This window comes from Pisolithus orientalis (assembly GCF_024613125.1).
Source record: "Pisolithus orientalis strain OTSU chromosome Unknown F5J12scaffold_42, whole genome shotgun sequence".
NCBI lineage: Eukaryota > Fungi > Basidiomycota > Agaricomycetes > Boletales > Pisolithaceae > Pisolithus > Pisolithus orientalis.
Genome location: NW_026260823.1, coordinates 209,372 through 219,120, shown reverse-complemented (window position 1 = coordinate 219,120; position 9,749 = coordinate 209,372). Strand labels below are relative to the sequence as shown.

Below are 9,749 nucleotides of genomic sequence, written 5' to 3'. Positions count from 1 at the left end.
TCCTACCATCAAGATTGTTTCATGAGGACATACCGCTGAGAGAAGTCGAAAGTTGCATGAAGAAGACAAGTTGGGCGGTACCCTGCACACCATATCTCACTGTGGCTCATCTTCAAGCATGTCCAGTCATTCGCAACTTCACACAGAAGCAAGCAAAGCGGTATATTTAGCAAAGTATGTGCTGACATGTGGATGGGACAGTACAATACATCTGAACTAACTATAAACATTCTTATTCCACCCAAATCTTCTCCAGAGCTTTGGCGAGTTGATCGATGCGCACCTGCAGGTGAAGGTATGCAGCCTGCAACTCCATGGCCTCAGCACGAAGCAGCCTCAGCGACTGTGACAGGTTGGCCACAACCTTGGCATTGAGCTGGCTATGCACTGGTGCTTTCCCCTTCGCACACATGTGGCTTTCGACCACCTCAGCTTCGTCATCATCGTCATCGTCATCTACGACTCTCTTGGATGAGCTTGCCTTTGCAGTCTTCGAGGCCTGCACTGCTAGCCATTAACTTCACACCTCCTGAGGTGGGGTTGTTACTTACTGACCGATGTGCCTGCCTGTGCCTTCTTTCCCACAGCCTTCATCAACTTCTCGCACCCCTGCTTTATTCACACACAGCCATCGCACGTCCACCCAACGGGTCCGATGCAGGCTGTCTTCTTCACCATGCACTGCATGCATGGGACCTTGTGGAGGATTGAGCTGGGAGGAACAACAATCTTGGGCTCATCCTCGTCTTTGCTCTCTGCAATGGTCTGCTGCAATCACTTTGGACTCCAGTGTCAATCGTTACCACAACCTTCCATCTGTGCACTTACCTTCCACACCAGATGGGACACCACCTCTACATGCGACATCTTCTCTGTCACCACAGGCACTGCAACGCTTGCATGTGGCCCTCTGGTCTCCTGTGCATTCTCATCCCCCATCTGGACGTCCTGCTCGACCCTTGCATGCACTTCGGCCTCCTCCGCCATCCACCGCTCATAGATGTTGTCCGCTTCAGCCAGTATAGGCACTTCTGCTGCATCCACCCTTACTGTGACGCCAAGCTCCTTCCTGCGCTCAACCAACAGCATAAGCATAGCCTAGAAATGAATGCGATCAGCCTCTGTGCTACTGTACTGCTGATGCACATTCATCTCACCATCTTCTCCTCCCAGCATCGCAGCCACATTGTCTTCTCCTCTTGCATTCCTTCATGATCCTTGGGGAAACACCTTGCTTCAGCCACGAGGATAGCCGATGCGGCTGCGATTTGCTGTTGCAGGTTGGCCTTCTCTGCTTCGACCGGGTCAGGGGTGGCTGTACATATGAGTTGGGAGAGACGAGGGGCATGGTTAGCTGACATGGTTAGAGCAATGGGGGGATTGATGATAAAGGGGGAAAGAATCAAATCAATGCGAAGGTTTGAGCCCCGCACTAACAATTATATACTTAGCAGCCATGAGGCGCTTATGTCATCGGTCCGGATGCCTATATGCAGCATTCAATGGTGTTCTTGCATCCCTCGGCTCTATGCTTCCTTCGCTTCTATGCAGAACTCGCCAGTGTTCTCGAACCCTCGGTACCACACTGTTGCCATCACCATGCGGCAAGCTATTTATGTCCTCCATGCCACGTGGCTGACCGGGGACAGTCAGCATCTAAGTCCCCTGCAGGTGTGAGGAATCCACATTCCCTGGATGCATAAGCCCCTATCATTAACCGTTCTGTGACTCCTGTTATGTCCGCTCCCCTCTCGCATTCACCATTGTTCATGCGCTACCTTCCCACACCCTCACTCCCTCTCGTGCGATGCTATACCCATGGCTGCTGTGCTCCAGTTGTTGTTTTTCCTCAGACTCTTTCTCTTATCACGGTCTCTATTCCTTTAGTGCTTGTAGTATACCCTCGGCCTCTGTTTTGGCCTGTCTTCTGTGTACGTGCTGTCGCACAGCTTTCCCTTACTGTACCCTGTCTTACTTAGGTTCTGGGTTTGTCTGGACTATAAAGCCCTGTACTTAGGTACAGAATGATACCTTTTGGCACTTGGAAGGTCACCACAAGTTTCCTTTACACTTTGTCTATACTGCACATCTCACATTCCACTGCACATGAACTATGTATACTGCTCGCACTGCTCGCATCACCAGTACTATTCTGCAGACCACACCGCACATGTCATGAACCACTACCACTACAAAGCACCAGGTCTCACCTTCTAGTCTCGACAGTCCAGAATCCCTTGGGATGAGCAATTTGTTCCCTTCATTTTTTTATTGTTGTTATCTAAGCCATCTAGCTCGTATTATACAGCTACTTGGACTTTTCCTACAGCACGGTCTACGATGTCAACACTGCCCAGAGGGTCCCTGGGACCTCTGTGGTGGTCACTGTGACCAGGCAGCCCCCTTGCACTCGCTGCATAGTGAGTCTGACAGCGGGTCAGTGCGAGCCAGGGCAAGGTAAGACCAGGGCCTGTGTGCCCTGCCACAACAAGAAAACCTGCAGCTGGACATGGGAAGAGGTGGCGGTGGGACCTTCGCAGAAGAGGGCAGGGACAGGGAGCTCCCGAGGGGAGAAGAAGAAGAAGCCATGAGGGAAGGGAAAGGAGAAAGTGACAGAGATGGAGGAAGTGGATGACGAGTGGGAGATAGGCAGAGAAGACGAGCCAGCAACCCCCCTCGAGGGTCCCTCAGGGGTGGGGGTACACATGCGGTGGGCAGAATGGGAGAGGGAGTGGCAGCTGCAGGCCGAAGTGCATGAGACCACTGCGCTGGCCTCTGAGAGGATGGCAGAGGCAGTGGAGCGGATGGCAGAGGCTGCAGAGCAGACCACTGATGAGTGGGCACTGTACTGCACCTGGGCAGAGTGGGCAGAGATGAGGAGGAGGGAGGATGTGCAAGAGGCCAGGATGGCCAAGTTCAAGCGCAGAGGTGGAGGGTGGAAGAGGCCTCAGTTGGAGGTGGAGGAGGACAAGAATGAGGAAGCGGATGAAGGTGCAGAGGGGGATAACGAGGAAGAGGAAGAAGTCAGAGGAGAGAAGGAAGGCAGAGAAGAACAGGAGGGTGGCGGAGGACAAGCAATGGAAGAGTAGAGTAGTTTTCTTTTCTTTTTTCTTTAGTTTGTATATTTTGTATTACTACGAGATAGACTTGTGATTTTGTTTGTGACTCTGAGAAGTGAAACGGATAAGCAGAGAAAGTTCTAAAGTACTTAAGGTAGTTCGGTAAGAGGCAGAGTTGGCCTGCGGAGGAAGTTTATGTAGGCAGAGTATTATGGTGGAGGTTGGTATGGGCCAGGTTTGTGTGGATAGCATTCATGGAAAGCAGATACTATGTCAGAAGCATGATCTAGCTCGGTTGCAAGCAACCAAGAGGTTTCTTCGTCAGTGTTCTCGTAACCAGCCCAGCGGACTAGATACAAGAGTTGACAGTGGTGGCGACAGCGGTCCACCTTAGAGTCGAGTATCTCTGATACTTTGTACTCAAGGTCACCATCAACATCCACTGGTGGAGGCGGAGGTTGTTGCCAGTTTGGGAAAGGGTTAGCCGCTGCAGCTTCCAGTTGTGAGACATGGAAGACCGGATGTACTGAGTGCATAGAGTCAGGGAGCTTAAGGGTGACAGAATGCATACCTGGCCTGGCCAGGATGGTGAATGGACCTAAGTACTTTTTGGAGAGTTTTTCCGAAGGACGAGTGGAGCAGAAGTACCTGGCTTTGATGTAGGCCTGTTCTCCAACCTTGAACTCAGGTGGAGGTATGCATTTAGCATCTGCTGGACCCTGGTAGCACTGTTGAGCGGTGGACATTTCAGAGTGGAGGAAGTCATGAAGGGCAGAGAGCTCGACAACATAGTCGTGAGCCCTCGGAGAGGTGAAGTCTTGGTCAGGGACCACAGACAAGTTTGGATGGTATCCCTTGTTAGCGAAGAAGGGAGAAACTCCAGTAGTTGCACTTGGTGCATTGTTGAAAGCGAACTCCACTAGAGGTAAGAGCTCAGCCCAGTTGTCTTGTTGGTAGTTACAGTAGACACAAAGGTACTGTTCAAGAGTCTGGTTCATTCGCTTGGTCTGGCCATCGCCTTCTGGGTGGTAACCCGAAGTGAAGTGAAGGCGCATATCAAGGGCTTTTCCTAGAGAGCAGAAGAAGTGTGAGACAAACTCAGGACTTCTGTCGGAGGTGACATTAGCTGGCACTCCGTGCTTGGAGAAAACATGGGTTAGGAAGAGCTTAGCGAGTTCAGCGGAGGTGATGGAATTGTGGGTGGGATGAACACTGCTTGCTTTGTGAGGTGGTCCACTACCATGAGTATGGTGGAGTAGCCATCGGAGTTGGGGAGGTGTTTGATGAAGTCCATGGAGATGGAGTTCCAAGGTCTCTCTGGGACAGGAAGTTGCTTCAGTAGACCATAAGGGTGGTGGCGTGGAGTTTTGCTGCGTCCACAGGCAGTGCAAGACCTGACATATTCTTTCATGTTGGAGTGGAGGTTAGGCCACATGTAGTCCCTGTGGACGAGTTCTAGGTTGTGGTTTTGCCCGAAATGGCCTGCTAGAGGATGATCATGCTTGAACCAAAGCACTTGAAGGCAGAGGTCATCAATGTCAGGGACAAAGATGCAACCGTCAAGGTGGAGTAGACCGTCGGAGTCCAGGGACAATTGAGGCTTAGTCAGAGTTGGAAGATTGCTGGCGGAGACAGGATTGGAGGGTAGGGCAGAGATGATGTCAGAGTGCAAGCACTCAACATCGAAGACCATGGCAGCACGGAGCACAGGTGCCATGAGGGTGGTGGTACGGAGGGACGATGCGAGTTGCTCCTGTGTAAACATAGGGTGGAGATTGTGAGGATTTACCTGCATGTAGTCCCTATCCCCCCCTTTTGGGTAGATGTCCCAATGTCACATAAGTGCATCAGGTTTGGCTCCTAAGCAGCCAGGTCAGAAGTGGATGGAAAGATTAAACTGTGAAAGGTACTCTGACCAGCGGGCCTGTCGACGAGTGAGGACCTTAGAGGTGGAAAAATACTCAAGGTTCTTGCAGTCTGTCACCACATCGACAGGTAAGGCAGAACCTTCTAGGTAATGCCACCAATGGCAGAAAGCCTCGAAGATAGCCAACAGCTCCTTGTTGTGGGTATCATAGTTGAGTTCTGGTGTGGTCATGGTGCGAGAGTAGAAAGCAACTGGGCAGAGTTCACTGTCAGAGCAAGTGATCGACAAAATGCCAACAATGGCATAGTTGGAGGTGTCAGTTTCAACTGTAAGTGGAGCATCAGGGACCCAATGAGTGAGAACAGGAGCAGAGCTGAAGGCATCCTTCAGGCAGAGGAAAGTGGAGCAGCACTCCTCAGAAAAGTTCCAAGGAGCACCCTTTCATGTGAGGCGAGTGAGCGGAACGACAATGTTGGAGTAGTTATTAATGAACTGTCTATAGAAATTTGCAAAACCAAGGAAAGACTGGATGTCTCGCACCTTCCGTGGCTCAGGCCAGTCATGGACTGCCTGAACCTTCTCAGCAGACATGGTGAGACTGGAGGGAGAAAGAACATAACCGAGGTACTTGACAGAGTCAGAGTGAAACTCACACTTCTCCGGCTTGGCATAAAGACCATGCTTTCGAAGGTGGCAGAGTACCTCTTTTACATGTTCACAGTGCGACTCCACGTCCTGTGAATAAATTAAGATGTCATCAAGGTATACCACAATGCAGACATTGAGCATGTCTGCAAAGATGCTATTGACAAACCGCTGGAAAGCCGCAGGCATGTTAGTCAGACCAAATGGCATTACCTGCCACTTGTAAGAACCATAACAAGTGCAGAAAGCTGTTTTCCATTCATCTCTGTCTGCTATGCAGACTAAATGATAAGCATGGTGGAGGTCGATCTTGGTATAGACTTTAGTGCAGCTTGGGGAGTCAAGTAGGTTGGAGATGAGCAGCAGCAGATAGCAGTCTTTTTTCGTGATTTTGTTGAGTCCTCGATAGTCTATGCAGAGGCAGAGTGAACCGTCCTTCTTCTTTATGAAGAGGACAGGGGCACCATGAGCAGAGGTGGACTGCTTGATGAAACCATAGCCAAGATGCTCATCAATGAAGGTGCAGAGAGCTTCAAGCTCTGGTGGAGAAAGAGAGTAAATCGTGCCAATGGGCAGAGAGGCTCCTTCCTCGAGGTCGATCTTGAGATCAAACGAGCAGTGTGGCAGAAGTTCTGTGGCCTTGTCTTTACTAAAGACATCAGCAAACTCGTGATACTCAGGAGGAACTGAGGAGAGGTCAGGAGGCAGAGATGAAGTGGAGGATGCACGAAGCTTCACATCATCAGTGGAAAACTGCAAGCAGAACTGTCGAGAGCCAGGGAGAGCACAGGCTCTAACATACACAGCAGCATTGATGAGTGAGACAAGCAGAGCAGAGCATGGTGAGTCAGTTGGAGGTGCAGTTGGAGCTGCAAATGGAGTGGAGGGTGTTGGATCTGGAGCAGAGGTCACAGCGGAAGATGACGAAGACGCCTGGGGTGTCAGCATTCTCTGTAACAATGGTTTGAATGATATACTGCCCAGTACCCAGTCAATCGACGGATTGAAGCGGGTGAGCCAGTTGTGTCCTAACACCAGCGAACATGAAGAATCCAATGGAGTAACATAAAATGAAATGGAATTGACATCACCAGAAGGAAAGCAGAGGGAAAGATCTACTTCTTGGGAAATGACAGCATTTGTACTACCATCAAACAAGCGGAGCGGAATTGGTGGAGAAATGGAGGAAACAGGAATGGCATATTTTTTGATTACAGATGGGTCTACGAAACAATGAGAGGAGCCAGAATCGATCAACACAGAAAAAGTATCAACAGAATAATCTGGAAGAGTTACAGTTGGAAGTAAAGAATTGGGACTAGAAAGAGTGGACACATTGAGTTGGATGTCTGGTTGCGCACAGTTGGGTTCAACGCTTCCTCCAGGCTGTGCGAGCTCCCTGGAGGAGTGGACTAATTTTTTGGCTCTGCCTGCTCTGCAGGTGGAGTAGGCGGAGTTCCAGCTGTAGCTGCACGGGCTTTGGCTGCACGAGAGGTGGACTTGGGACAGTCCTTAGCAGAGTGGCCAGCCTCACCACAGAAGAGGCAGAGGTTGTTTTTCATCCTGCACTGGCACTCAGCAGAGGCGAGTTTGCCATCTTTACCCAGAAGGTGGGCAATATTGGACTTGGGCAGATCTTTCTGTTTGCCCTTGCCCTTGGCATTGGACTTTTGAGTGGAGGTGGTAGACAACAATTTAGTTTTGTTGCCAGAGTTGGAGGACTGTGACTTGTCAGAGGTGGACTTGGTGGTATGTGAGATCTCCACTTTGCGCTCCCAGTAGCACACATTGATGGTCTGGGCGAGTTTGTGGAGTTGTGCGAGGGTAGAGGGTTTTCCGATGCGAGTGATCTCATCCTTGATGCAGTCTGGAAGTCCGCTATAGAAGCAGTGGCAGAGTGCACTGACACTGTAGTCCTTGACCTGTGAAGCCCAGCGATTGAACTCCACGACATATTTGGTAATTCAAGAACCGTCCTTCATGGTAAGGTTCTTGAGTTGTTGGATGGCATCTGCTATAGCATCGTGCGGACTGAAATTAGCTGTGAGCTCTTGTAAGAACTCATGGTAGTCATCCATCCAGAGCAGGTGGTCATAGTTGTCAGGATTTAGCAGGTCTGGCTCGAGCCAAGCCAGAGCCATACCCTTAAGGTAAGACTGAGCGAAGGTGACCTTGGCTCTGTCAGAGCGGAATGCATGGGGGCAGTCTTGGAAGTTCAACTCGCATTGTATGAGGAACTCGCAGAGTTTCTTAGGGTCAGAGCTGTTGAAAGTGTCAGGCTCGTGGACCTTGGTTTTTGGAGCAGAGTCCCCAGTGCATGAACTAGACTGCGCAAGTGCATGGACAGCTCTAGCAAGAGCTACAAGGGGGTCCTCTGGCAGCTCAGCTGGGTCTTCGGGGACATCCCCATCACTGCTGCCCCCACCATCAGGATCACCATCTGGATAATCAGGGTCGGGGTCGGGTCCATCATCTCGGTTATGAGGAGGCAGAGTATGGAAGGCTGATGGGTGGAGGTTGGAGTGACCAGCTTGTGAAGCGCTTTTGCCTTCAGCATGAGAGCAGCATCGAGCGGAGAAGGACTGGAATTGTTCAATGACAGAAGGGAGTTGACGCAGATTAGCTAGCACTACAGCAAGGTTCTCAGTGACCTCTCTTTGAGATTGAGCTCGAGTTCTCATAACGGTGTAAGTTTTTCGGAAGACAGAAAAGGAGATCGTACAAGTGTGAGTACGAATATACTGTCAAGTCCGGGCCTACTCTGACCAACTCCGACGCTAAACAAGGTCTAGAGGAGGGTTCAGAAGCAAGTCCGACACAGAAGAACAGAACTCCGACTAGTGGAGTGTTGGCAGGAACAAAGACCACTGAGACAAAGGCAGAGCAGAGTGAGGGCATCAGGTTCAGCTCGTGCGCTACCCCCTTGCATGATCTCAGCCCTCATATTTCAGAGGGAGAGTACAGATGGAGAGTCGGAGATAACTCCGACAGGCAGAAGACAGAATCAGAGGGAGTAGGAACTAAGTTGATATTTGTACTGAAGAACAGTGGAGTACAGTACATGCTTTTATACTGCTACAGAGGTACAGTAACCAGAATCGGAACTGACATATGGAGACTCATAAATTTTCAAGTAAAATTTCCTGGACGATGAATGAAGGGTAGACAGAGGACATATGAACCAGTAACACAGAACATCCAGAAAAGGAAATAGTCCAGGCGCTGGACCATGCAGTGAGTGCACTGCAGAGTACCTGACTGCGAAGGTAGTCACATGACCCCTCAGAGAATGGACCACTCAGTCCAGTAGGAGAGCAACATAAGTCCAACAACAGTCAGAGTGGAGATGGTTCGCAACCAACAGAAGTTGGGTGGAGTTGGTGCAGAGTGAGCAGATGACCAGCAGAAAAGGTTGTGGAGTGAGCAAAGACCTATGATGAACGCATGGTTATGACAGATGTCTCCTTCAAATTCTGCAACAAACACAGAGAGGCCATGGATTATCTTCACCAAGCTATTGTCTCATCCCCTGTGCTATGTATTATCGACTACAATTCCAACAGGAAGGTCATTCTAGCAGTCAACACTTCAAATATTGCTATAGGATACCTCCTCATGCAGGAGGGGGAAGATGAAAAACATTACCCTGCAAGGTTCAGCTCGATAACTCTCAATGACTGTGAACACCATTACAGCCAAGCTAAACTCAAGCTCTTTGGTCTTTTCCATGCTTTACATGATGTCAGACTTCACATTTTTGGTGTGCAGAATTTAGTTGTTGAGGTTGATGCATGATATATAAAGGAGATTAACAATCCCAACTTATAGCCCAACACAACCATCAACTGCTGGATTGCAGGAAATCTCCTATTTGACTTCGAGCTCCTACATGTTCCAGCTCAAAAGCATACAGCACCAGATGGTCTTTCAAGGAGACTGAAAGCAGAAGAAGATAAGGATGGGGGAAGAGGACTATGAAGATTGGATAGATGATCGTGGAGCTTTCACTGTCAAACTCTTGAATCATAGGGAGGCCTGTTTCAAGTCTCAGCCTTACCCTTGGGAAATTCTGAGTACCCTGTCAGACTCACCCACTGCCATACCACAGAGTCTAGGCCTCTTTTCCTCCAAAGGGTCCCTGTTGAATATCTAGAAGACAGAAATTCTGCAATCAGAGA

General features: G+C 49.8%; 1 protein-coding gene across 1 annotated transcript; it reads right to left on the bottom strand.

Annotated features, from left to right (window-relative positions):
- Nucleotides 1–232: 232 nt before the first annotated feature.
- Nucleotides 233–1,361, bottom strand: F5J12DRAFT_896709 (uncharacterized protein; the record flags this gene model as incomplete). Its single annotated transcript, XM_051747968.1, has 5 exons — nt 233–504; nt 552–609; nt 676–768; nt 829–1,098; nt 1,158–1,361. 5 exons carry the CDS (start codon nt 1,359–1,361, stop codon nt 233–235), a joined length of 897 nt encoding a protein of 298 aa, XP_051596165.1.
- Nucleotides 1,362–9,749: the final 8,388 nt, after the last annotated feature.